The 27,999-nt window shown below is 51.2% G+C and overlaps 1 protein-coding gene across 1 annotated transcript in view; it reads right to left on the bottom strand.

Annotated features, from left to right (window-relative positions):
- The window catches only part of MED13 (mediator complex subunit 13), a 1,552,815-nt gene that overhangs the window by 115,681 nt on the left and 1,409,135 nt on the right, over positions 1–27,999 (bottom strand). Inside the window, exon 28 of the mRNA XM_085649419.1 lies at positions 14,908–15,081. Coding sequence (XP_085505545.1) covers positions 14,908–15,081 — 174 coding nt within the window. The remainder of the gene's footprint in view (positions 1–14,907; positions 15,082–27,999) is intronic.

Genomic DNA, 27,999 nt, shown 5'->3' with positions numbered 1-27,999 from the left:
CGACTGTGGGTGCGGGAACCTGGCGGCAAAGCTGTGGCATTTTGCGTTTTCCCTTGTGGCGAATCGGTCTATCTCTGGATGACCCCACTGCTGGAAGTACGGTTGGAGTACTGATGGATGTAGCTCCCACTCGTGCATTTGGTGGCTGTGTCTGCTGAGCAGATCCGCCATTTGGTTGTCCTTGCCCGGGAGGTGTTCTGCCATGAGGAACATGTTCCTCTGAATGGCCCACCTCCACATGCTCTGAGCCAGATGAAACAACTGTGGAGAGTGTGTTCCTCCCTGCTTCTGTATGTAGTACATGGCAGTCATGTTGTCCGTCCGGATCAACATGACTTTGTTGCACAAGTGTACTTCGAATGCCTTCATTGCCAAGAAGATTGCCATCAGTTCCAGAAGGTTGATGTGCATCTTCTGTTGCTGTGTCGTCCATAGTCCCTGCACTGTGTAAATGAGTACATGAGCTCCCCATCCCTGGAGAGACGCGTCCACCGTCAGTATTATTTGTGGAACAGGCTCTTGGAACGGTCGGCCCTTGCAAAGGTCTTGTGGATTCCACCAATGCAGAGAGTTGTATGCCCGACTGCTCACCAACACTAGGTCTTTCAACTGTCCTTGAGTCTGATTCCATTGACGTGCCAAGCACTCCTGAAGCGGGCGCATATGTAGTCTTGCGTGCGGGACTATGAAGATGCAGGAGGCCATCATGCCTATCAACTGCATGAACACTCGCGCTGGAAGGGAGTGTTGAGGTCTGAACTTTTTTATCAGCAGTTGCATGCTGTTGATCCTCACTTAATTTCGCTGAGCTTTGGCTGCCTGAGTGTCTATGGTCGCGCCCAGGTACTGCCGTACGTGGGCGGGTTGAAGATGTGACTTTGGATAATTTAGTGAGAATCCCAGACTGTGAAGAAGGTGAATGGTGTGGGATATGTGGCTGGCACACTGCTGGGCTGACTTTGCCTGAACAAGCCAGTCGTCCAGGTAAGGGAAGACGTGAATGCGCTGTCTCCTTAAGTGTGCAGCCACTGTCGCTAGGCACTTGGTAAAGACTCTGGGCGCCGTTGTTACTCCGAAAGGGAGTACTTTGAACTGATAATGCTGATCCTGAAGAGTGAACCTGAGATATTTTCTGTGTGATGGGTGTATGGGTATGTGGAAATACGCATCCTTCAAATCCAGTGTTGCTAGGAAGTCTGCCTGACTGAGTAACGGTAGAACCTGCTGGAGGGTGAGCATATGAAAATGCTCTGACAATGTATTGAGAGGTCTCAGGTCTCAGGTCCAGTATAGGTCTGAGAGACCCGTCCTTTTTTGGGATCAAGAAGTACAGAGAGTACACCCCTGACCCTCGTTGTTCTACGGGCACGAGCTCTATGGCTCCTTTCTGCAGCATACTTAGTACTTCCTGCTGCAATAATGTCAAGTGCTCTGCGGACATAGGACGGTGTCTTGGTGGTATGTTGGGTGGATTGGATGTTAATTCCAGACAATAACCGTACTGGACAATTTCTCTGACCCACCTGTCTGTGGTGATGGATCTCCAGACTGGCAGGAACTGTTGGAGTCTCCCCCCGACCGGTGTTATGTGGTCGGGGGGCAGTGATAAGACGTCACTGTTTGTTATTGGCGGAGGACATGGTGTTGTTGTGTCCTCGTCCTCTGCCTTTGGTGCTGGATCCACGATATCCACCCCTATTGTTCTTATTATAGGTACTCTGGGTACTTCCTTTATTGTACTGCTGCTGGGACCCCTGACCTCTAGCTGCTCCTCTATTCCCGGGGCGACGAAAGGAGCCACTCCGAAACTGCTGCGACTGTAGAGCCCCCATAGATTTCGCAGTTTGTGTCCTTTTTAATCTTTTCTAGTGTAGTGTCAACCTCGGGGCCAAATAAAAAGTGTGGGTTGACTGGTTGATTCAAGATATTATTTTGAATTTCAGGTTTGAAACCTGATATACTCAGCCATGCGTGCCTCCTCAACATCACACTAGTGTTGATTGCCCTTGCTGCAGAGTCAGCTGCATCTAGTGCGCATTTGATGGACGCATTTGTAATGAGTTGTCCCTCTCTGATGAGGAGCTCCGCTCCATCTTTGTATTCATCTGGTAGGTGTTCTAGCAGTGTTTCTAGGGTATCGTAGTGTGACCTGTCGTATCTGGCCAGGAGTGCCTGAGTGTTGGCAATGCGCCAGATGTTTGCTGCTTGTGCTGCTATCCTTTTTCCTGATGTTTCTAGCACTTTGGACTCCTTGTCCGGAGGAGGAGCATCACCGGAAGGTATGCGAGTTAGCTCTCTTGCGAGCATTAGAAACTACCATGGAGTCCAACGGCAATTGACCCTTAATGTACATTGGGTCTCCTGGGGCTGGTTTGTATTTTTTCTCTATTCTCGGGTTCAATACCCGTGCTCTGGTTGTCTCCTTAAAGATGTCCTTAGCATGTTTAATAACCCCTTTTAACATTGGTAGAGTCTTGACCGTTCTTTCTGATGTGGAGAACGTGTCCACCGAGAAATCCTCCTCCACAGAGTCAGAATGAAGTTCCACTCCGTGATTGGCAGCCGCTCTTTCAATGAGCAGTACTAAAGGGGGTGGTGATGGACGGAGCATCAGAACCAATCAAACACTCACACCCAGTCAACAGATCTGGGTTTGATCCATCACCGTTCTTTAGCCCACTCTGCCACCCCAGTTCAGACATGGCCATATGCAATTAAGTCTGACCCTGTGCCTCATGGGAACAGTCCAGCCCGAACTGCCAAGCCATGTCTTCCCTGGACCGGAAACAAGCTTCCTAGGACCGGTTTCTGGCATTTCAGCCGTCTTCAGCCAGGCTTGCTTGAATCCAGTGGCAAAGTGAGCAAGGGACTCACGTCTGAGCATACCCTGCCAACTTATGGCGAACAAAGCAGTACTAAAGGGGGTGGTGATGGACGGAGCATCAGAACCAATCAAACACTCACACCCAGTCAACAGATCTGGGTTTGATCCATCACCGTTCTTTAGCCCACTCTGCCACCCCAGTTCAGACATGGCCATATGCAAATCAGTCTGACCCTGTGCCTCATGGGAACAGTCCAGCCCGAACTGCCAAGCCATGTCTTTTGTACCGCTTTGTTCGCCATAAGTTGGCAGGGTATGCTCAGACGTGAGTCCCTTGCTCACATTGCCACTGGATTCAAGGAAGCCTGGCTGAAGACGGCTGAAATGCCAGAAACCGGTCCTAGGAAGCTTATTTCCGGTCCAGGGAAGGCAAGGCTTGGCAGTTCGGGCTGGACTGTTCCCATGAGGCACAGGGTCAGACTGATTTGCATATGGCCATGCCTGAACTGGGGTGGCAGAGTGGGCTAAAGAACGGTGATGGATCAAACCCAGATCTGTTGACTGGGTGTGAGTGTTTGATTGGTTCTGATGCTCCATCCATCACCACCCCCTTTTGTACCGCTTTGTTCGCCATAAGTTGGCAGGGTATGCTCAGACGGGAGTCCCTTGCTCACTTTGCCACTGAATTCAAGCAAGCCTGGCTGAAGACGGCTTAAATGCCAGAAACCGGTCCTAGGAAGCTTATTTCCGGTCCAGGGAAGGCATGGCTTGGCAGTTCGGGCTGGACTGTTCCCATGAGGCACAGGGTCAGACTGATTTGCATATGGCCATGCCTGAACTGGGGTGGCAGAGTGGGCTAAAGAACGGTGATGGATCAAACCCAGATCTGTTGACTGGGTGTGAGTGTTTGATTGGTTCTGATGCTCCGTCCATCACCACCCCCTTTTGTACCGCTCTTTCAATGAGGGCGTTAAAAGCAGCAGTATCTTCAGTGGGAGATGGTTTTATATTATAAAGATGAGTGTCAGGAGCATTTTGTGGGTCTCCTGGGTCATTAGGGTCTCCCCATGCTTGATCCTGGTCTTGCTGTTGTTCATCAGGGTCATTATCCACAGGATAAGTGGCATCCTCAGTATAGCCCTCTCCTGCATCCGCCTCCGAGTGTGCGGGAGAAAAGGAGGGTGGTTCCTGATCATATGTGTGGTAAGGTTCTACAAGCACTGGTGTCGAACCGGACGCCATTTTCCTTTTGAGTGGAATTTTGTATGAGCCCAAAGCCTTTTCTGGAACAATTCTCCGCTTGCGGAACAACAGTCTACCAGTGTCTACGTCGATGAACTGGTCCTGTGAGTCTTCGACATCAGTTCTTTCTGTGGACACTGTTCTTGGTTGTTCGATACTCTTCCTAAGTTCGAACATCTTAGGTGCCCCCGGTGGTGGCAATCCAAACTTGATCGGTGCCGGCGCCGAGTGAGCCTTGGCGGCCTTGTTCGGTTCGGGACCCGTTTTCGGTTCGAGAGTGTCCCGTTCCCTGATGCGCTTTAGGGACTCCGACACCTGTTGCAACGTGAATGCAGACGGTGCTTTTGATCCGACAGGCTCTTTGGAGACAGGCCTCGACGCGGTCTCCGGGGCTTCGATCCGAAGTTTGGGATCGACGCCTTGTTGATCCGGTATTTTGGCAGTCTCAGCACTCCTTGGTGTTGATGTAGTCGGATCGACCACCTTGACCTTGGTCGTTGGTGCCCCAACCTTCGGTGCTATAGGCCTCTGCGTCTTCTCGGGACCGAGGGCCTTCTTCTGTTTCTCGGTGCCGAAGTCCTTTTTTGGTTTCTCGGTACCGAAGTCCTTCTTCTTTTGTTCGGCTCTGATGTCCTTCTTTTGTATCGACGGATTGGAAGGTTTCGATGCCTTCGATCCGACCTGAACCAGTTGCACTTTCGGTTTCGATTTGACCGGTGCAGGTTTTGGTTTCGATTTCACGGAATAGACTCCAGTCCTTTTCGATAATTCTGGCTCTTTTTAAATGTTCGAAGCCGGGCCTTCAGGCGGGGCTGTAGAACGATCCGACCGATCTTGGGTAAGGCCCGCAGGCGATCCCTCGACCTGAGCCTTATCAAGACTATCTCCCTCGGCCTCCGCATCGACGGATTGGCCTAGCTCCTCGCCTGAGCTATCTTCCTCGGCCCCAAGGGCCTCATCGTCATCTCCTACCTCGTCGACGGCGTCTTCGTCCTCAAAGATCTCATCATCATCGTCGTCATATTGGGATTCATGCTCCGAAGCAGGGCCCGATTCTACCTCTTCGACGCTCTCGACGTCTTCATCCTCGGTGCTGAATATGTTAACCGGGTTAGGCGCCGATTTTTGGCCTCCAATCTAGCCGCTCGTCTATTCCGAAGGGTCTTCTTTGACCGGAACCGGGCGCAGGCCATAGACCTGGTCTCATCATGATCCGGTGATAAACATTTGTTACACACCGGATGGACATCAACGTGTGGATATTTTGCGTGATATAGAGGACATCTCTTGAAGGGAGTCATCGATTCCATCTTCGAACGTCGATCGATGTTCGGACCCAAACCCCGGTCCGAGAAGGGTGAATAAGTTCGAGAACAAGTATAATAATTTATCGATACCGAACGCAAACAATACCGACTATATCTAAAGGCTTTTGTCCTTAAATAAAGTTTTCCCAACTTGAGCTAAGATAAGCACATCCGAACCCAATGGCGGAAAAAAACAATCTGAGGATGGAGAGGATGCCCATGCGCACTGTAGTCCAGGGGAGGAGCCACCTATCTCGTGATACTTCGAAGACTCTTCCAGGACAACAATATGCAATCATCCGGACCCAACACTAGGCGGCGATCTATGCACAGATATGAATTCAGCAGCCCACATGCCTCGAACACAGGAAATCATATGCCTTTCCCTTTCGGACTGATCTACCTAGGCACATTATCCCCATTGGAGATCAAGACATAACGGTGCCTCCGACCTCTTTCCTTTACTTTCAAGTTTATACGAACACCCAGGATCAAATTTTAGAGAATACACACAAGGCAATAAATTCCTTGCACGCCCAGGTCACTTTCTGGACGTACCTGCCCCTTTCAGTCGCTGGTCGCCTGGCAGTCCTTAAAATGGTGATGCTACCACGGCTCCTTTAATTCTTTACTAATTGATTCCCAGAGCCGTTTTTAAGACACTCTGGCCACCGACCAATTAGTCTAGCAAAGTTACAGCTCCCATCAGATACAGTGGAATGGGGCCACCTGACTTTTATGCCTATTGCCTAGCAGGGCAAATGCAGTGGCTTTCCTATTGGTTAGTGGGCCGAAATTTGCACAAAATCGCTTATACAAACCACATGCTTGACCGGGGCACAATGCATGAGGAGTTGTGCCCGGGGGGTTAGCCCCACCCTCAGCTCCCCTGCTACGCAAGACAGTGCTCAAATACTGGAATCAGACCTTGAAATACACAGCACATACTCCAGCCAACTCCTATAGGGACTCTAACGAAACGTAAACTCTCCTGTGGTTACAATCCAGAGTATAGGACTTTGATGAGTTGTTTAAGGACGGGATGTTTCTGTCACACACAGATTTTGTAAATGAACAAGGCATCACAGGGTTACTCTTTATAATTCATGCCAACCTGGCCCATTATATTAAATGGCACTGGGGGCCCCAAGGGGCAGAACCGGCCACAAACAAATGTACACATTTATTATATCTTACGGGAACAGGAATACATTTGACCCGATGGCTTTATCGGGGATCTGGGTGCACCAACCGTCCTGTAGTTGTAGTACGCCACAAGTGGGAAGAAGACAAAAAGAGGCCGCTCACAGATAAGGAATGGAAGGTTTATACTGAAATATCCGAGATGAGTATCCCGCAACACATGTTTCAAGTTTATACAATATATGTTAACACAACGTGCCTATAGAATGCCGCACAAACTGCACTTAATCTCTCCCACCATTATGGCTGCCTGCCCCAGATGCACGGAGCAAGATGCAGATTTAATACACATGCTCTGGTCTTGTAATGGCTTATTATTGGGAAACGGTCACAGCAGCACTGAAGGAGGTAGAAGACGATATGGGATGCCATTTGGCTGAAACATGTATACTAGGCTAATATACACGGCGGAAAGGGCAATAAACAGGCCAAATTCACAGACTTGGCACTCATTTTAGTGAAGAGATGTTTAGATGGAAATCAACAACGTCCACCCCCCAACCCAAGATCCAAACATGGAAGGCAGAGGTTGAACTATGGAGGAAGGCAGAGAGCTGTGCCCTTTGCAGGGAGGAGAGCAGAGGACTCCAGAAGAGACCCATCACAATGCAATAGGACCTATTAGAATCCTTTAAAGCAGTGGATACAATAAATACTCCATTATACGGAAACTAGATAACCCCGTAAAGCACGGAGTTAGACAAGGGCACCACAGATGACGCAATCCTTTTTGTCAGAGTCTAATGTACTCTTTCTACAGATCAAACCACAGACAGTCTGTCTGATGGTCTGAATCAGTCAACCCAAACACAAGAATCCCCAAACCCCCAATCATAAATGCACATACGGCGAGCTTCACAATAATGGTCACCCAATATAGGTTGGTCCACTAACACTGGGATACTACGAGGTACCCATCAGCAAGGGTGGAGGGCGGATAATCAATTCTTTGTCCTTCTTTTGTTTGCTTGTTCCTGTTTGTGAGAAAGTGGCTCTGTATATACTGTTCCCACATAGGTACAGTGTGTACAGAGTCCACAGTCCCCAGAGGTTTGGCAGCGGCTAAAGTTAGATATAACCTTACTCTCTAAAGTGTTCGCTTGGTCGAGCAGTAAGGCAGTATCAGAGGACAGTGTTAAAGCATTTGTTGTACATACTGTCAGCAAATGGTCTCACACACTCAAGAACTGAACTCTAGGCCAATGGTTTATACATAAAAAATATATGCTTGTTTTATTTTAGAACCAACAATAGATGTTAAAATATACTTTCTCAGAATGAGATGCTTTAGGTAAATACTTTTGCAATATGCAATTGGCTTTTGTAGATATTTACAAGTTGTTGCAATAGGCAACACAATTTTAAACATAATAATGCATTGAGTTCAATGGAAGTTTCAGATTATTTGCAATAGAAAACTCTCAGGATTACTTTTGTAATTCCAGAACTGGATCCTAGATTCAGTCCTGGGACAGTTCTTAGAAACAAGTGATAAAAGTCGACTTATTTACTACTAGGATTTTTAAGCAATATTTTGCTAATTTAAAAGTTGACACTTAGAAGAAATGTCATAGAAAACAGTCAATGATTCCCTATGGAAGAAAATTCAAGTTCCAGGTATAGTATGTTCTTGTTACTTTTGTAATCCAGTACTGGGTGCCTAGACTCAGTACTGGGACCTTTATCCAAAACAGGTAAGTACTTAAGTTTTCACAATTTACACGATTTTTAAGAATATTTAAAGTTTGCAGAAATCGACACTTAGAAATATAAGAAATTTCACAGAAAAACAGTCAATGATTTCCTATGGAAGAAAATTGGGTTACTGGTAAGTACGGTTGTGAATATTTTTCAGTGTCAGTGCTGGGCACCAAGATCCAGCACTGGGAGCTCACCTAATAGCAGGTGAGTATTTTCGTTTTCGTTGCTCGGCTGATTTTTGGTGAATATTTTAAGTTTTTAAAACTCCACACTTAAAAGAAATTTCAGAAGAAACCAATCAATGTTACCCTATGGAGAAAATTGAGATATCGGCTTTAAGGTAAGTACTCGACTGGCAAAGCTAAGGTTCTGGGCACAGACTCGGGGGTCTCCCAGGGTCAGGTAGGTACAGTTGTTACACCCTCAGCGGCACAGGGGCAGCTGGGTGCAGAGTGTGTTAGGCCCAATGTTATCCTATGGGAGGCAGGGGGGCCTTGGTTGGTGGCTGCTGACTAGCAGGCCACGCGGCTGTGGGAGCTGGGCTCCTGGTCACTTGCTCAGGGCAAATGGGTTAGTAGATAGGTGTAGAGGTTACACTGCCAGGGCCACTCGGGCAGCTGGGTGCAGGGTGCTTTTGAGCCTTCGGACGCTCAATTGATTTCAATGGGAAAGCTCCGGTTTGGAAAAAGACTGCAAGCTCGGGGACGAAGATTCTTCAGGTGCCACCACCACTTCGAGAGGTAAGTTGGGTAGTTGGAGGATAGGTAGGTACCCAGGAGTTGGGTACAGGGGGCCGCAGGGCGCCGGGTGCAGGGGTGCCTTTTGGTGTCGGGAAATCTTACCCTCTGTTGATCGCGGTTGGGTGGGTACCTGGTTCTGAGGCTGCAGGAGTCGTCAGGAGCGTAGAGGGAAGTCCTTGGGTGCCGGACTCGGGGTCACAGTCGCCGGAGGATCGTCCTCGTGGTCTTTGTTCTCTCCGGCACAGGCCAGGCTTGGTGGGTGCAGAGTGTGCAGGGTTCGCGGTTCCGGGCTGATGCCAGGGATTAGAAGCTGATTTTGAGTAGAGCCTCTACTCATGGGAGTCCCAGCTGCTTAGAGCCAAAAGGTAGTCAGGCCCTCCAGGGTTTGTGAGGTTGCTGGCCACAAGAGATGCCGTGTTGTAGCAGGAGCAGGTTCGAGGGTCGACAGGCCGGTAGGGCTGGGGCCAAAGCAGTTGGTGTCTTCCTCTTCTTAGCAGCTGCAGGGCAGGTCTTCTTTCTTCTTGCTCTTCTTTGTATTTCGGAATCTGGAATCTGGGGAAGGAAGGTTCAGGGTGCCCCTAAATACTAGATTTAGGGGCGTTACAGGTAGGTGAAGGGCAGGGACCAATGGGTCCCTGTCCTGGGTTGGGTACACCCCCTATTCTGCCACTCTCTTGTGGGAGGGGGCAGTAGCCTAGTCCTGATTGGGTAGGGCCGCCCATCTTCAAGATGGCGAGCGACCGGAGATGTGCTTCACCTCGCCTCCCCCACCTGAGGGGTGGGGTTGGCAGGCTGGCACATCCCCTGTCCTTATTTGGGGTTTCCGGCCAAGCTTCCCACCCGAGTGGGGGCTGCAAGTGGCCCGGGGAAGCTCACAGAGGCGGCATGCCTTTGAAGCTTCCCCCTGCCCATCCTGGGGGAGGAGATCTAGCACCTCGCCCAGGATGTGCATTGTTGCAGGCCCAGGAGAGCAGAGGCTCTCCTACCCTGGGGTCCAGCAACATGTCTGCTGTGTGGCAGCCTAGGCAGCCTCTCAGACCAAACGTGGATTGTAGGTTAGGTTTCAGGGGGCCTCTCTAAGATGCCCTCTGTGGTGCTTGGTACATTAAATCCCACACTGGCATCAGTGTGGGTTTAATGTGCTGAGCAGTTTGATACCAAACTTCTCAGTCTTCAGTGTTGCCATTATGTTGCCTTGGAGTTCGTGTTTGACGAGCTCTCAGCACCATGTACTCTTAAATGGCAGCATTGCACTTATAGGGCCCAGTAATGGACCTGGGTACTGTAGGGTCACAGGGCTCATGCTCCTGTGCCCACACCACTGGCATAGGGCACCCAGCTACAGGGGTGGCTGATGTATGCCAGGGCAGTGTAGGTGGAGGGCATGGAACACAGGGATGTGTGCCATGTCGACTGTTTTGTCCTGTACCCAGACACTCAGCCTGCAAGGGCAGTGTGTGTGTGTGTTAGGGTACAGGGCTTCTAAGGGTGGCACAATGAGTGCTGCAGCCCTTAGAGGCCTTCCCTGGTCACAAGGCCCTGGGCACCCGATTGGCAGGAGTCCAGAGCACACTCAAAGTACATTCAGCAATTCAGCAAAAAAGTGGGGGCATACCATGCAAGAAAGATGGCACTTTCTCACACTGTTGCACTAGGGACTTTGTTACCTAGTGAAGTGATATACTGAAGTGGCCAATAGGACCACAGCAACTGCCTGAACTGCGAGGATACAATCCTATTCAATGTACACAGTAAATCGTAACAGGAATTCATCCTACAATAGCACTATACTGCTTTGTACAATGATCGATGACCTTGTATGTACAATTGCAAATAAATACTAACGTAATGACTAAATAAAAATGACTAATAAAATGTGTGTTTTTTTTTTAATAAATCCTATTGAAACTGGTCCCTTTATTTGCTGCCACATGGGTGAAAAAAAACTGTTCATTCGTCCAGAGTGGCTATATCGCCAGTATGTAATACAAGATATCTTGTCTTACCATCTAGTGAACGCAGTTTTTCACTTCTGTATTTGGTTGGTGGAAAAAGGCAGACAGTTGAACAGACTTGTTCACATGGAAGTGAGTCTTGACCATAGGAATATGGTTATTTGTCAAGACTACTCTATCCTTTGTATTTGAAGATAGGGTTTCTGAATAGTTAAGCCACATCATTTCATAACTAAGTAATGAGGTTTAGTGCTTAACAAAGTTGTTTGCAGCATGAGGTATTTAAGAAATGTTTGTACATTGGCTCTAAAGGGTATTTCAAGAGCCATGACAACACCAAGTGAGGAGACCACTTGAGATATGGGTCTGATCTTGGGGTGCAAGTTTTTTTTTCACCCCTTTTAAAAGCCTTTTAATCACTGGTGTGGCATTATGATTCTTTACTGAAGATCCTTAAATATATGAGACTATAGATGGTTGGTGTGCCAGTATAAAGTTTTGAAAGTTTCATGGAAAGAGTAGTTCACGTTTAAATAGTAGTTTAAGACCAGCTATAAATTTCAAAACGTATTTTTTTCTGAAGAGAAAAGGAGCGTCACCATAGCACTGCAACCAATATAATGGGTAAATAGCCTAAATTCTAGACATTCATCCCATCACCGTAAATGTGCCAAATGCTGCATTGTTTGCTTTATTTTGTATAATTTGCTAAAAAAAAATTGGGGAAATTTGGCCATTAAAATTCATCAATGCCAGTGAAAAGATGGGTACTTTTTAATGGTTGTACCACACAGTGTATGTTATTAAGTACTTGCAGATACTTCAGGGCCTCAAAACACATGACGTTTAGAACCCAGTAACCTGAAAAATAGCTATATAATTATAATCATAATGAATTTTTCAAATGCTATCCCCTCATGAAATACTTTTTAGGTCAAGCATAACAGCGGGCATGCGCTGCTCTGCGAGGCAAGCTGTATCTCCTCTAGAAGCACTGATAACACTCCTTGCTTCCCATTGGTTCATGAGTGTGCTTTTTTAAATTGCCCTCCTTTCTGTGGCTAATTTTTACACTTGTCCCGCCTTTCGGTGGGTGGTTCTCCTCCCAGGCAACTGGCCCGGTTATGTTTATTATTGTTTGTCTATTTCGTTAGGTTTAATTGCACTTCTTTTTCTGTTTCCTTTGGTTTGTGTATTCGGCTTGTTAAAAATTGCTGGTTTCCCATGCGGCTTATGTTGGATCAGTATGCGCGGCATCTGCTTTTTAGGCACGGCCCCAGTAAACAGAATTTGCCCAGTGAGCAGAGACAAACTAACTTTATTGAGTTATATGCATGTACAGAACAGAGGCCGCCGCCTGCAATCCGATGCGATACGCCCACCTAAAAACCTACTGGGAAGCAGCTTTATCAACCCAGCTGGCACAGACGCTTCTCATAGCTGACCCCATTTCTAATCGGGGAGTGCTACCCTTGATTAAAAACAAAAATGATGAGAGCGACAGATGGCACCCGACGGCAGTGCAGCGAGATGCGAAAGGGCATGGCCCTCGGGAAGCCCGGCAGCTAAATATCCGAGAGCACGATCCCTCCTATCGCGCTATTGCTGGCCACCAACACCCATATCTTGACTTGGCCGTCGCCCAGCCGCGGCAACACACGAGCAGGGTAGCCCAGCATGTGGCCCGATGCATCCTGTTCTGCATGGTTCGGTGGCAGCAGGGGCGTACCGCCACAGCCCCTCAGTACAGGGCTACCCAAGGTAAAGCTCCACAACGTATCTTCCATAGACACGCGCTCGAAAGCACCCCTCGTACATATTCATGTTATACATTTGGCATGTTTGAACTGCACATAAAAGGTAGTTTCTTTGCATAATTTGAGAGGCCGCGCAGCTTATTTTATCCGGACGGAGCCTTTTGGGGACAACGTGCTACAGGTCGCCGTCTTTCCTCACCTGCATGTCTATGTATTTAACTTGTTTGTCTTGTGTCAAAGCAAGAACATTGGCTACAGCAGCCATCTCAGCTGCCAATATTCTACTAGGATATTTTCTGTCCAATGAGGTTTTTTTGTTTCATATACTGGATGTGTTTGTTGCTTATTTTTGTCACGTCATTACTGAAAGGAGAAAGATCCAAAAAAGACACACCAAAGACAAGCAGGCTGCATTTCAAATTTTAAAACAGAAAAGTAACATAGGTGAACCCAAATGCATTTTAGCCCCGTAAAGTTTTCTTTTTATGATTCAGCGTGAAAAGCAGACACTCTCATGACCTCTGCTTTGCAGTGTGCAGCGGGAGTAATTCACCATTGTGGCTGCCTAGTTAAAACGGCCCTCCCTTCCCCATAGCCCCCTCTTTTCCAGGTCTCCAGTGGTCTACAGTGCAGGCATGTCTGAAGCCAGAAGGCTCAAAAGCACCCTGCACCCAGCCGCCCGAGTGGCCCTAGCAGTGTAACCTCTACACCTATCTACTTCCTCATTTGCCCTGAGCAAGTGACCAGGAGCCTAGCTCCCACAGTCGCGTGGTCTGCTAGTCAGCAGCCACCAACCAAGACCCCCCTGCCTCCCATAGGATAACATTGGGCCTAACTTTCTTCTGCACCCGGCTGCCCCTGTGCCGCTGAGGGTGTAACAACTGTATCTACCTGACCCTGGGAGACCCCTGAGTCTATGCCCAGAACCTTAACTCTGCCAGTCGAGTACTTACCATAAAGCCCATAACTCAATTTTCTCCATAGGGTAACATTGACTGGTTTCTTCTGAAATTTCTTCTAAGTGTGGAGTTTTAAAAACTTAAAATATTCTTTAAATCGTACAAATCCTGAAAAATTAATTACTTACCTGTTTTGGATAAAGGTCCCAGTAGTGAGTCTGGGCACCCAGTACTGGTTTACAAAAGTAACAAGAACATACTATACCTGCAACTTGAATTTTGTTCCATAGGGAATCATTGACTGTTTTCTATGAAATTTCTTCTGTCAACTTTTAAAATAGCAAAATATTACTTAAAAATCCTAGTAGTAACTAAGTCGACTTTTATCACTTGTTTCTAAGTACTGTCCCAGGACTGAATCTAGGATCCAGTCCTGGAATCACAAAAGTAATCCTGAAAGTAATCTATTGCAAATAACTTGAAACTTCCATTGAACTCAATGCATTATTGTGTTTAAAATTGTGTTGCCTATTGCAACAACTTGTAACTTTCTACAAAAGCCAATTGCATATTGCAAAAGTATTTATATAAAGCATCTCATTCTGAGAAAGTATATTTCAATACCTATTGTTGGTTCTAAAATAAAACAGACATTTTTTATATAAACCATTGGCATAGAGTTCAGTTATTGAGTGTGTGAAACCATTTTTCTGACTGAGTGTGTGCAACAAATGCTTTACACTGTCCTCTGATACTGCCTTACTGCTCGACCAAGCTACCACTTTAGAGAGTAAGGTTATATCTAACTTTAGCCTCTGCCAAACCTCTGGGGGCTGTGGACTCTGTACACACTGTACCTATTGGGGAACAGTATATACAGAGCCACTTTCTCACAAATGTATTTATAGCAAGACACTATCATTGAAATACATTGTGGATCTGTCCCATGAAAAAAAGAATGCGTCACAGTGTACCCGTTTCAGTATATGAAACCCGTCCTCAGCCATCACAAAACATTTAGTTAACTTATAATGTGGTAGGGCACCTGGAATTATTTATTTTTTTCACAAGCAACGGAACGAGTAATATTTGAAATATTTTAGTTGGATCATTTTAAAAACACAGAACATGTATTAGCAACTAGTCAACACATGGATAATAATGCATTCATTCTAAATGTATGTTTGACAGCACAATGAACACATTTTATTGGATGTCTCTTGAACACCTACAGCCACTAGTTAAACTCTTTACTGCAGTAGTTAAAAGAATACCATACCTTAAGAAATAGTGGACACTGATTTTGTGCTTGGGGACAGGCTGACCAAAACCAGTCTGGGAGGGGTCCTGCTTTGGCAGTTGATACAAAGTATCCAAGAGCCAGGGGCTGTTGAAGGATATTTGTGACTTCATCATGAGATTCCGTTGAGAGCAGACGGTCAGTACCTTGACCCTGTAAAATATTATAGAGAAGGATTAACAGTGATGCAATGCTTTAAAATACCACCATGTTAACACAAATGTGTATTACATGCTTGCTTCAAGAGAACAATTAATGCTTTCAAACAATTCTGAGACCAGCAGCATAACAGAGGAGAGAGAATGGCAATGTTACAAATAAAGTCTTATTGTTGAATGTGATAAATCCATTAAAAAACAACTACCCCATTGTAGCATTGGTACAGTTTTTCTGCAAGCTTCCTTTCATCATTAAGCTGCATACCCCGGGGGTTGAGACAGGACCAAAGCAAAGCAACTCATCTCTTACGTGTGGTTCTCAAGCGCTGGTATCATTCATAGATTGTCTTTATTTTTTTTTTGATAAACTTCTTTTTATTGTGTTTTGCGGCATAAAGAACAATATCAGGAATAATATACAGCAGTGCAGTGAACAAGGCATCAGTATCTGCAATCAGGAAAGCATCAACAGGCAAGTGCAAAAACCCTCCCGCCCCCTCCCATCCCCCGTCCCCCCCCCTGTGCACCCACCCTTCAAAACAGGCCCCCCAACCATTTCCCCCATATCTTGCGAAATTTTTTTGGGCAGCCCCGTGCAGCGTATAGCGACCGCTCCTGAGCCGCACACCAATCCACCCCTCTACTCCAGGTAGCCACTCTGGGCGGGTCTGGCTGTGACCACACTGCCGCTATGTCTCTCTTAGCCACCATAAGGGCAGTGGTGAGGAAGTACTTCTCATTACGGGACCCGTCCATCCCGTCCATCCCGTCCATGATGCCCAGCAGGGCCATTCTAGGCTCGTGGGGGACCTCCCAACCCAGGACCTCCGCTAGATCGGCCTCGATCGCTGCCCAGTAGTCCCCCAGACGAGGGCAAGACCACACCATGTGGAAAAAATCTGCCGGAACCTCCCCACAGCGAGTGCAAGAGGCGTCCGCGCGGAGGCCCGCACGATACAGGCGGTCCGGGGTCAAATAGGCAGTGTGGAGGTAATAAAGTTGGATAAGCCGCAGCCTAGCGGAGGTGGTAAGCGATCGAGGGCCCATAAGGGCGTCCCTCCAGTCCGCCTCATCCAGGGGTCCCACCCAAGCCTCCCATCGCCGCTTTAGCCCGCTCCAATCCACCGGTGTATTGTTAATTAGGGATTTATAAATGCGGGATATGCCCCCCCCTCCCAAGATACCCCAACATCACCTGGGCCTCAGGCGGACTATGGGAAGGCAGTCTGGAATCTAGAGGGACGTGAGCCCGAACCGCGTGGCGCAATTGAAGGTAGCGGTAGAATTGAGAAGGCTGCAGCGAGAAGCGGGTCCGAAGCTCCTGGAAGGAACACATGCGGCTTCCACGCCATATATCGCCCAGACAGGAGATACCGAGAAGATCCCACTGCCGAAAGCCCGTTAGTCCCACCACCTCCCGCAGCCACGTCCCGTGCCAAAGCGGAGTGAGTTGCGTGGACGTCCCCGACCATCTGGTGTGTCGCAAGGCCGCACGCCACGCGAGAAAGGGAGCCCGCACGACGCCGGGGAGCGACAGGGGGATCGTTGTGCCATAGAGCATGTTTTGGATGGAGGAGAACCCGAGGCAGTTCACCTCAAGTCGATAAGCCGGGTCGCCCCAGCCCCCTGAGAACCAATCGTGGACCACCAGTAGTTGGGTGGCCAGATAGTAGAGGTAGAGGTTGGTCATGCTTAGGCCGCCGTCGTAGGAGGGGACCCTGCAGCGGTCCAAGGCCAGCCGAGGTCGACCACCGCCCCAAAGGAATTTGGTCACCATCTTATCCAGGTCCCGGAACCACGGGCGCGGAAAGGGGCATGGAGTGTTCTGCAGCATGTAAAGAAACTTGGGGAGGATCATCATCTTATATAAGGCGACTCTCCCTAGCGGATTCAAAGGGAGGGCCTGCCACCGGAGCATATCTGATCTGGCTTTGTTTACTACTGGAGCCACATTGAGTGCCCAGCAGAGTTCCGGGAGGAGGGTGACCCAGATCCCCAGGTACTTAAAGGAGAGTCTCCGGAGGGGAATATCTGATTGCCAGTCGAAACATTCCCGCGACGGGTGTAGCGGGACTAGAACAGATTTTTTGGGGTTCAGATGGAGACCCGACGCCTGGCCAAACCGATGGAGGATCCGGCGGACCCGGGGCCCCGAGGTCGCTGGGTCGGAAAGATAGAGGAGGACATCGTCCGCGTATAGGGCAATCTTATCGGGGGCCACAGCTGGCCATTCCCATCCGCGAAGAACGGGATCCGCGCGAATCAGCATTGCCAGGGGTTCCATGGCCAACGCAAAAAGGAGGGGCGAGAGCGGACAACCCTGGCGCGTCCCCCGACCTATGGGAAACGGGCGAGAGAGAGCCCCGTTGACCAACACCCGGGCCCGCGGGTGCGCGTACAGGACCGCTACCATGGCACGGAACCGGGGGCCGAAACCCATGCGTTCCAGGACGTCGGCCAAGTACGCCCATCCCACGGAGTCGAAGGCCTTTTCAAAGTCAACCAGGAGGAGGGCCAGATAGGGAGAAAGGCGGCCGCGGTGCGCCATCGCAAGATGCAGGCGCCGCAGGCAGTGTCTGGTCCCCCGCTCCGGCATAAAGCCGCATTGATCCGGGTGGACCAAGGAGGCAAGCGACGGGCGCAACCGCTGTGCCAGGACCGTAGCATAGATTTTGAGTTCGGTGTTGATAAGGGATATCGGCCGATAGTCGGAGCAGGACCGCGAGGGAGGCTGAGTCTTGGGGAGGGCAACTATGGTTGCCGTGTCCGTCTCGGGCCGGAACGAGCCCGTTTCCACCACGGCTGCAAAAAGGTCCCGAAGCCTCGGGGCCAGCATCTCACGATAGTGAGCGTAGTACTCCTGGGGGAACCCGTCGGGTCCCGGGGTCTTCCCAGGTGCCAAGCGGCCAATGGCCACCTCGATCTCCTGCGCTCGATCGGCGAATCAAGGGTCTCGGAAACCTCGGGCTGCAACCGCGTAAGTGTCACCGCGGTCGTCCCCAGCAATTCCTCAAGGGAGAGCGTGGACGGCCTGTGGCGGTATAGCTGGGAGTAATAGTCAGCGAACGCCTGGGCTATCGCCACCGAGGCTGTGTGAGTACCACCCGCTGGGTCCGCGATGGCCGGAATGATCCGTCCCGCCCGGGGATAGGTCGCCAGCCGGTGGAGAAGAGTGCCGTTTTTGTCTCCCCACCCGTAGACCCGGGCCACCGAGGAGCGCCATAGAATCTTCGCCGCCTCCAGGGAATGGAGGCGAATCTCTTCCCGCAGGAAGGCCAATCGACGAGATCGGGCGGCATCGTCCAACTCCCCCAGACCGCGCTCTAATTCCACGGCTTGGGCTTCGCATTCCGCGAGCTTCTGGGATTGGGCCCGCCGTTGGCGCTGCAGATGCCCCTTAGCGGCGCCCCGGACAGTCGCCTTGCCGGCCTCCCACAAGACGGCAGGGGAGGTGACAGAGCCCTCGTTATGGGAGTAGTAGTCGGCGATTTCGCCCCCGACCGCCTTTCGGAAAGCCTTGTCGTGGAGGAACCAGGCGTTCAGACGCCACATCGGACGGGCAGAGAGGGGTGGGGGACCAAGAGCGAGGAGCACAGGCGAGTGGTCCGAAAGGCCCCTCGGAAGCATGCGTACATCTCGCACCCCCGCGCAGTCGGTGGATGGTACGAAGATGAGGTCGATCCGGGCATGGGAGTTATGGGCCGCCGATGTGTGGGTGTATTGGCGTGCCTGTGGGTGCCAGATCCGCCAGACATCGCAGAGGCCCTGCGATTCAGCCCAGGATGAGAGCTGTTTTGCGCGGGCGACGCGGGACAGGGAGACCGGGCCCGTCGAGTCCAGGGGAGGCGAGTAGACGGCGTTGAAATCTCCGCCGAGAATGAGGGAGCCCGCCGGAAGTGTCGGGAGGAGACCCGCCGCGTGGGAGAGGGCCGACTGCAAGAGGGATGGCGCCGCATAAAGGGACATCAGGGTAAGGGGTCGCCCCTCCAGATTGCCAGAAACCACCACTACCATACCTTGGGGGTCCAAATGCACCCGGGACAGGACAAAGGGGAAGGACTTGCGGAGCAAAATGGCCACCCCTCGGGATCCCCGTGCAAAACCGGAGTGCCATACCCTGTCATAACCGTAGCGGCCAAGGAAGGGGCAGTTGTTACCCAACAGGTGAGTCTCCTGGAGGAGGAGGACATCGATCTCAGCACGTTGCGCGTATTTGAGGACCGCCATACGTTTGAAACGGTCCAGAAGACCATTGACGTTCCAGGATAGTATGCGCATGGCGGCCCTAGGGACAGGCGGGTCAGCCATGGTCTAGGACAGGAGAGGGGGCCAGTAGGGGCGCGGCTGAGCAGGCCCCCAGAGAGGAAGGACAACGGGACATCGGGCAGGAGAGCAAACCAAACAGCACATGATGCCTTAGTACAACAATTAAGAGGGAGTCATCCCCCACCAACAAAGTCTTCACAACGGGGAAGAAACAACCCCAAACCCCCCCCCCCCCCACCCTACACTTCGAAAACGGAAGCATCTGTCGCCCGAACCAAATGGAAGAACCACCAAGCTAAAACGCTTGGGCTTGAGCGCTAGTGGACCCCTGATACCGATAAATTCAAACCTGAGTTACCTGCCCTGGCCAAGAGCAACACTGATAACGGAGCATCCCATCCCCGTCCAGGCATCCCCAGCCCCCCCTCCCCCAAAGGAAGCAAAGAGAGTCAAATGTTGGGGCTGCGAGAGAGGTCCGAAGAGTCCACCAATTCGACCGGCTGAGTTGCAGGGCCTGTGGGCCGGGGCGGCACGGTCCGCCGTCCATCTGCCCCGGGACTGGCGTGTGCGGCAGAGGAGGCAGAGGAGGCTCTCGACCCTCGGCGTGACCTTCTCCCAGAGCGCGTGGTGATCACCTCCTCCGCTGTGCGCTCCCGGGGTAACGTGCGGTGCCGCCGACGGGTCTTCGATGTCCGGGGCCTTCCTCGTCCCCCCCGCATACCCATAGGCGAGCCGCGTCCAGAGCACTGCAGGGGGTGCTCCTCCGTCAACCAGGCCCAGGCCGCCCGCGGGGTATCGAAGAACAAAGTCTTGTGCTGGAAGACGACCCGGAGGCGGGCCGGGAACTGGAGCTGATACTGGAGTCCCAGAGAGCGCATCTTTTGTTTCACTTCCGTGTAGGAGCGGCGTTGCTCTTGGACTTCGCGGGTGTAGTCCGGAAATATCATGATTTTGTGGTTCTGGTAATGGAGGGCGCCCTGGCAGCGGGCCTCGCGGAGGATGGCGTCCCGGTCGCGGAAGTTCAAAAGTTTGAGGATGAACGGCCGGGGAGGCGCACCTGGGGGCCTGGGGGCCAGGGAGCGGTGGGCTCTCTCCACCACGAACGAGGGAGATAGGCTGTCCGCCGGCATCCAGGACCGGAACCATCGCTCCATGAAGTCGTCCGCTCGGCCCGATTCAACTCCCTCCGGAAATCCCACTAAGCGCAGGTTGTTGCGCCGGGCGCGATTTTCTGCATCCTCGACCCGGCGGTGTAGTTCCTTAGAGTGGGTGGTCAACTCCCGAACCTGGTCCTGTAGGTGGCGGATGTCGTCCTCGGCGGTGGAGATCCGGGATTCGGCCTCGGAAATGCGGGCGGTGGCATTCCGCAGATCCTGTCGGAGAAGAGCAACGTCGACTTTGACCTCTCCCACCATGCCCCCGAGGGAGGCGCGGGAGGAGTTGATGGCCTGCAGGATGGCAGCAAGGTCCGTGGCAGGGGCCGGGGCCGGCGCGGCCGTGGAGCCGGGCCCCTTGTCGGTAGTCGTAAATTTGTCCATCCTGGTTTGGGTGGCCCCGGACGCTGGCTTGTTGGCTTTGTCTTTGCCCATATCTGTGGCGGCCGTCCGTGAATCAGGGCAACGAGCGAACGTCACACCCGCAGAGCGTCAGGGGGTGCTCGAGCGGACAGGAGCCCAGCACGGGGGCGGCGGGGGGAACCCGCGGCCGGACAGGGCCCGACACGGCCAGCCCCAGCGGTCAGCCTCCGGCGGGGTCCCCAGCGGGGCAACGAGTCCGATCCCTCGCCTCAGTCGTGGCCGCGAGCCTCTCTCAGCGAAGCAAGGTCCAGCAGCGCAGCCCACAGTCCCCGGGCGGCGGGTCGTTCCTCAAGGGCACCGCCGCCGGGAATCGCCAGGGCCAGCCCTCCGGGGCATAGCCCACCTCTCCAGGGGGGACACCTCGCCCGAGCGGTCCCTCCGCCACCCCCAGGGGGGGGGCACGGTGTCGCCCGTCGACTTGCTGGATCCGGGGCCCCAAACGACGATGAGGGGGGGGGGGGAGGAAACAGCAGCGACACCCCCCGACCGCCGATGTGCGGCCCGAAGCAGTGAGGACCCCTCCACCCCCGGGACCGGAGGCCAGTCTCTGAGCCGCGGGGCCGGGGCAGCGCCGCAGCCAGGAGGAGAGGTTGTAGAGAGGGAGGGGGGGGAGCGGGGGTACGGGTCTCCCCGGCCGCCGACGCACGGCCCGATGGGGGGGGTCTCCCCTCCGCCCCCGACCCCCGCAGCCGCCCCGGTGAAGCGATCCTCCGCCGCCGCACTCACCGCCTATTCCTGCTCTCAGGCTCCGCTCGGGGGGGGGTCCCAGCACAGCATGCCAGGGGGCCTCGGGCTGCAGCCGCGAGGCAGGACAGCACCCAGCCGGAGCACCAGCTCGCCGCCGCAGGCCTCGGGACACCAGGGCAGGTCCAGCAGCGTTGGTGGGGGGAGACCGGGCCCCGGCCGTCGACACCCGGCCCGAAGGGGAGGGCCCCCACCACCTCCAGCCCCACAGCAGCTCAGGTCGTCCCACCAGGGAGTGCCCCACTCACCGCCCGGCCTTCCGTCCGGCACCACAGCCCGGAATGGGCCCCACAGCACCTCGCCGCCAGCCACAGGATCCCAGGTCGGGGCCCGACCGAGGGGGGGGCCGCCACTGCCGCAGCGACGATCTCACCGGGCCTCCAGGATTCCCAGGCCCAGCACCCTCGTGGGTGCCGCGGTCTCGAGTAGCTGCGCGCCCGCACCCAGCGTCAGGGATCAAAGCCGCCTCCCGCCGGGCGCCGATAACAGGCAGCAATCACAGCTCCGGGGGGGGCGGTCGCGCCCCAAACTCGCACCAGGAACAGCCAGGCGGGCCCGGGCCCCAAAACTGATGAAATCAGCCGGCCAGGGCAGGATCAGGCGAGGAAGAAAGGATCGGCGGGGTCTTACAGCCGGAGCCTCACGGCAGAGCAGCCATGCCGGTCAGGCGCCACCTAGCGCTCCCGGTCATCAGATTGTCTTTATTAATGGAAAAATCCCTTTTGCAGTATCAGTTTAGAACAATTTGGGGTATGACAGACACCATAGGTACAAACATTTTTATTTGTTGGCAAAAGCATTTCGGAAGCAGAAAATTTGGCAATTCAACAAATTGACTAACTACTTATAAGGCCCTGACTTATATTTCAAAGTCGGACAAACTCAGTCAAATTGTGGTGGAAAATCTTACTGTCCAGACCAGGAGTCAGGGAGATAAGCAATACTATAGAAAATGTAACTTACCAATAACCATCTATTTGTAGCTTACACTGCTGTAGATGAACAAGTTACTTACCTTCTGTAATGATGCATCTGGTAGAGACATAGTCTAGGAGCAGATTACCGGGGGGCAGCACCTTATGGCCTCGTTTTGACATCTGCTCTGGATATGCAGTCGGTGGAGCCATGCAAGTCCCCTATGGTGCGCTGATGCCAGCTTCTTCGATGAACTTCCGCATGGAACGCAGAAACTGACTGTAGAATGTGTGCTAAAAAAAAAAGAGGACAAAATCTTCATAACAAACGAAAAAGGGTAAAAAAAAAGGTATAATACCAGAAGACCCTTGAGGAAAAGGCCAAAACGTCAATGAAGCACAAGTCATAAAACGCTGCGAAGAGGCGCATGACAGTAAACAAGAAAAATCACCTACTCCTATGACCATATGCCAAGAGAAAAGGGTGTTCGAGAACTCCATATAAGGTTACTGAGACCATACCAGTGGATCTGGAAAACCTCACTACAACAGAAGCAGAATAAGGAAATAGAGAGGACCATTGCAACGGCAAAGGTCACTCAATCAAAAAATAAGTGAACTGAACACCAAGACAAGACCTCGCGGTCATTCGCAGAGCGGGCAGGATGGCCGGGGCGTTAAGGACTCTGCGGCTAGACTAGGTCTCTACCAGATACATCATTACCAAAAGTTAAGAAACTTGTTCGTCTAATAGAGACATCTAACCACAGATTCCTTAGGTTGTGAATTAGATACCATAGTCTCTCGGAGGAGGTTCTGCAAACCAATCCCACAATAGGTCTAGGAGGATCGGCTGACCGAGATTAAAGATCGGCCACACTTCGGTGGGAGAAAGAGAGACTTCTCTTTTAAGGTGGTAACGACCACAACAAAAATGCAAGAAAGTAACATGCACCAAGAGTAAGGAGCAAGTTTCCTTAGGCATAGTGGTACCGAAGTACAGACGCCCGTTGTAACTCAACTCCAAGGAAGATAAGCATAGATCCAATTAAATGAACGGCTAATTAGCCCCACTGGAACGTGGGTGCATGACCACTAGGAGGGGTAGAGGAGACTACAATGTATACTATAGAGGACTGAGCCACCAGACCAACTAAGCAGAGGATGCCATCTATCTTGGATGAAAGAACGTGGCCACTAGCTGAGCCAAAGCAAACCACTAAGTGGTAAGAAAAACTAAGATATTAAGAAAAGTTCGAATGGACCCGTTCAAGCACAACCAAATGAATTAAGTCCCCCACCGCCAGGTGGAAAAGAAAGACCAAGGGCCAAAAAAAGAGGAACAGATAACCCTGGCAAGGGAAAACTGAGACGAGGGAAAAGAAGCAAAATCCTACACAAAATCACCTGACCGAATACCTTATGTGTACCCCAAAGTACACTAAAATGGGTACGAAAGAACACATGAGGCTCCTGCCCTGCTAAGAGCAACAGAAGAAGGCCCACCAGACACAAACACCCTAAACCCAAGGGGAAGGCCCTAATTGGCAATAATTTGACTCAATTTTAATCCTGCCTTAGCGTGCTTGCTGTTTTTAACCATTTTTAGCTTGTGCTTTCTTCATTATTTTTTTCACACTGTTCTTCTATCGGGGGTATTCAGGGACCCTTTTCCCTCCACTTACTGTGGGTGTGTATCCTCATCAGCTTCAGTTGCTTTCCTGGGGTATTCTAGCTAGCACCTCTGGGTCCTACTTCTATCTTCAGTTCCCTCAGGGTCTCTCCAGTCCGCCGCGGGTTTTCCCCGATTGCGCGGAGAGGCCTCCCTGCACTGGAACTTGCTACCGGGTGCCCGCCATTTTCGGAGGTTGTCGGTCCAGTCTTGCATACGCTTCCGGGTCAGGGCATTCAATGCCAGCACAACACCGGGCACGCAACCATGACGAAGGGGCACCCAAGGCAAGCCCGTCTGCGCCCATCCGCGCCTGGATGGCACCAGGGGCCAGGCACTCTGCCCGGTTCTCCCAAGGTAACAGGGGCAACAGGTTAGACCCTACTCCAGGGCAGAGCTCCTAGAGTTACATCCCAAATGCCATCTAAGGAAATGTGCGGTCATACTAGACCCCTCTTAGGGAGGCCCAGCACATTTTCTTCATTGCAACCTCAGACTTACCAATGAACTGGTGTCTAGGTCCGGCCCCAATAGAGCGCCCCAAGCAACGGGGAGTGACAAATCTACTGTCAGGACTAACATTCCCCCAGGTCATAAACCTAGGGCTATTAAAGTGGCACTGCTGAATGCCCGCTCAATGATTAAACACAAGAAAGAAATTGCATTGAGTATCCAGACGAATAATCTGGATTGTCTCTGTTACGGAGACATGAGCCAATAAGAACTCGGGCCCGGACCTGGTGGATGATGTTCCCCCTGGATATACTATCCTCAGATGTGACCGCGAAGGGGGGGTAGGGGGGAATAGAGGGGAGTCTCTCGCCCTGGTGGCCCGCGACTCTTTTCAATACACCCTAACCATGGTGGAAAGGGACTTAGCTTCTCCCGTGGAAGCTGCCTCTTTCAGGATTTTGTTGTCCAAAAAAAAAAAAAAAAAAATCACACTTTTACCGGGCTACTAATGTACCGTCTTCGGGGCCCTAGACCCGGGTTTTTGGAATCTTGGTGCAAAATTTTAGAGCCACTTGTCACTACTTCTCATACCACCATTCTCGGAGACTTTAACTACCACCTTGAGTAGGACACTGACTCATGGTACCTCCTGCAACTTATGTCATCTTTGGGCTTTGAGCAACTTGTTCAATCCCCCATCCATAACGCTGGCCAGATCTTAGATGGCATTTTCACCAATCATTGCACTTTAATGATTGAAGATGTACAGCCACTAAGCTGGGTCGAACCACTCGCTGATTTTGTTTATGGTCAGTAAGAATCCCTTCACTATTGTGGAGGACAGCATCACCCCAAGGCACATCTGCTACAGGGGATTGAGCAAGCTTCCGGCTCTGGCCTCGGCTGGGGCTGGGAGGTACAGTCCCTTCCCTCCTACGGTAGAGGGCTTTCACAATTGGATTACTCAAGCCTTAGATATTGCTGCTCCTTTTAAAGATCGCACCTTTAAGAGAGCCAAACCTACGTCACCCTTGTTTTCAAGCAAACTTGGATCACTCAGAAGGGAATGTCACAGGCAAGAACAAAGATGGTGGCTAGACCCTTGTATTAGGGAGAAAACCAAGCAGAAAGCTTTGCTACAGAAGTATAAGCATGCTATCTTTCAAGCTAAAGCTCACTAATAAGATCCTCGCTGCAGACAATTCCTCTAGCATGCTCTTCAAGGTGATCAAGGAGATCTCCGAACCTTCTGGGACGCAAGCATTGCCCCCCTCTCAAGATCTCTCTGATAGAATAGCTACCCACTTCGAGGGCGAGGTCCTTAAAATCTTAAGGGAGCTCAACCATACGTAAATGGCAGCATTAGAGGGCGAGGAGGTAATGCAGGACCAAATGATGGGGAGTCCCCCTGCTACTCTAGCAACTTTTCCCCAGATCACTGTTCAACAAACTCTGGCTCTTCTTATGGGCCTCAAGTCCGTCTCTCTCTCTGACCCTTGCACGCCCCTCACTCTCAAGATGGTCCCCAACCCGATTGCAGACTTTCTTTGCAAGGTGTTTAACAACATCCTCTGTTCCGACTGCTATCCGGAAGCTTGGAAAGAGGTAATTGTTACACCCCTGCTCAAGAAACCCAATGCTGACCCCTCTGAACTGAAATCTTCGCCCTCTCTCTCTTCTTCCTGCACCCGCAAAAATACTCGAGAATGATGAATCACTTGGATTCCCATGAGCTCTATCAGTCTCAAAACGGTATCCGCGCCAACTACAGCACTGAATCCGCCCTTATTGCTGCCACTGATCACATCTGCATGCAGGTCGACCAGGGTGGTTTGGCAGTGCTGATTATGCTCGATCTGTCGGTGGCTTTCGACACCGTCTCTCCTGCTCGGATGGTTCAACGTCTGAAAGAGGTGGGAATCTCGGGAAAAACCCTGCAGGTCCTCCACTCGTTGCTGACAGAGAACTAATGTTGTTAGATCTGGGGGTTTCAGATCTAAGGCTTTTGGCCTACCATGTGGCGTTCCCCAGGGCTCATCCCCGAACCCCACCCTCTTTAATGTGTATGTGTCCCCATTGGCCAAGCTGGTCAGGTCTTTTGGGTTGCAGGTGTTTTCCTACGCTGACAAAATGCAGATCATTGTATCCATCTCTCATGATCTGCAGTTGGTCGCCGGGAAATGTAACCAGTGCATGGCCCAGCATTATGAGATGAATGCAGAATAACTCCCTTAAGATCAATGCGGAAAAAACGGAGGTCCTAGTTTTTGGTCCTCAGACTTCAATCTGGATGAATGCCTGGTGGCCAGGAGATTGTGGTCCCTTCCTGTTCCTGCTAAGACCGTCAAAAATGTGGGGGTTATTTTTTACGTGGGCCTGACCTTTGAGGCTCATGTCAGTTGCACTGTCAGCACTTGCTCTTACATTTTGAAGACTCTCAGAAAGGTGCTCCCGTATATATTCCATCAGCACTCCATCGGCCCACGATCAGTGAACTAGTTACCTCCCAGCTTGACCACTGTAATGCCCTGTATCTGAATATTAGTACGGGCTCCCTGAACAGGCATCAGGTTGTACAAAACACGGCTGCCAGGCTGATCCTTAATATCCCTAAAAGGAACTCAGCAAAGGAGGGGCTTTGCACTCTGCACAGGCTCCCTATTAGCAAGCGAATCTCCTTCAAAGCCCTGTGTACGTTTCACAATGCCCAGCATAATAAAGGTTCACACCAGCTGAAAACCATGTTTGAATGGTATATGCCTGGGAGGTTTCGGAGATCTTCCTCCCAGAGAAAATTGATCATCCCTAGGGTCCGCAAAGCCAGATGGGGCGGCCGTTCCTTTTCGGTGGCGGCTGCAAAACTTTGGAATACTCTACCCTTCTCGATTTCCCAGGTAGAATCACTTCCGGTATTCAAATAACTGCCGAAGACTTGGCTTTTCTCAGTTTACTCAGCAGCCCGTCATTCTCCTCTCTTCTTCTCTACCGTCCACGCCTTGGCACCTTCGGGTATTAGTGTGCTTTATAAATCCTCATCCTATCCTATCCGACAAAAGGATGCATACACCAAACGAAGAAGTAGGAGTACTATAATGGAGAATGCTCCATCCTGTGTCCTTTTCTCCTGTTCCTCTCACTTTTTTTGTTATTTATAATTTTTTTTATATCAGGATACTAAAAAGGATGGACACCACACGGCTGAAAGGCCTGCGTAACAAAATATATCCAAAGTGCATAAATGGAAATATGAAAAACTGAACAATGTCCTAGCAATATACCTATGCAAC

Source organism: Triturus cristatus, chromosome 3_2 (genome assembly GCF_964204655.1).
Source record: "Triturus cristatus chromosome 3_2, aTriCri1.1, whole genome shotgun sequence".
In the NCBI taxonomy this organism is placed as follows: domain Eukaryota; kingdom Metazoa; phylum Chordata; class Amphibia; order Caudata; family Salamandridae; genus Triturus; species Triturus cristatus.
Note: the sequence above shows the minus strand (reverse complement) of the source record. Positions and strands in the feature narration are given on the sequence as shown.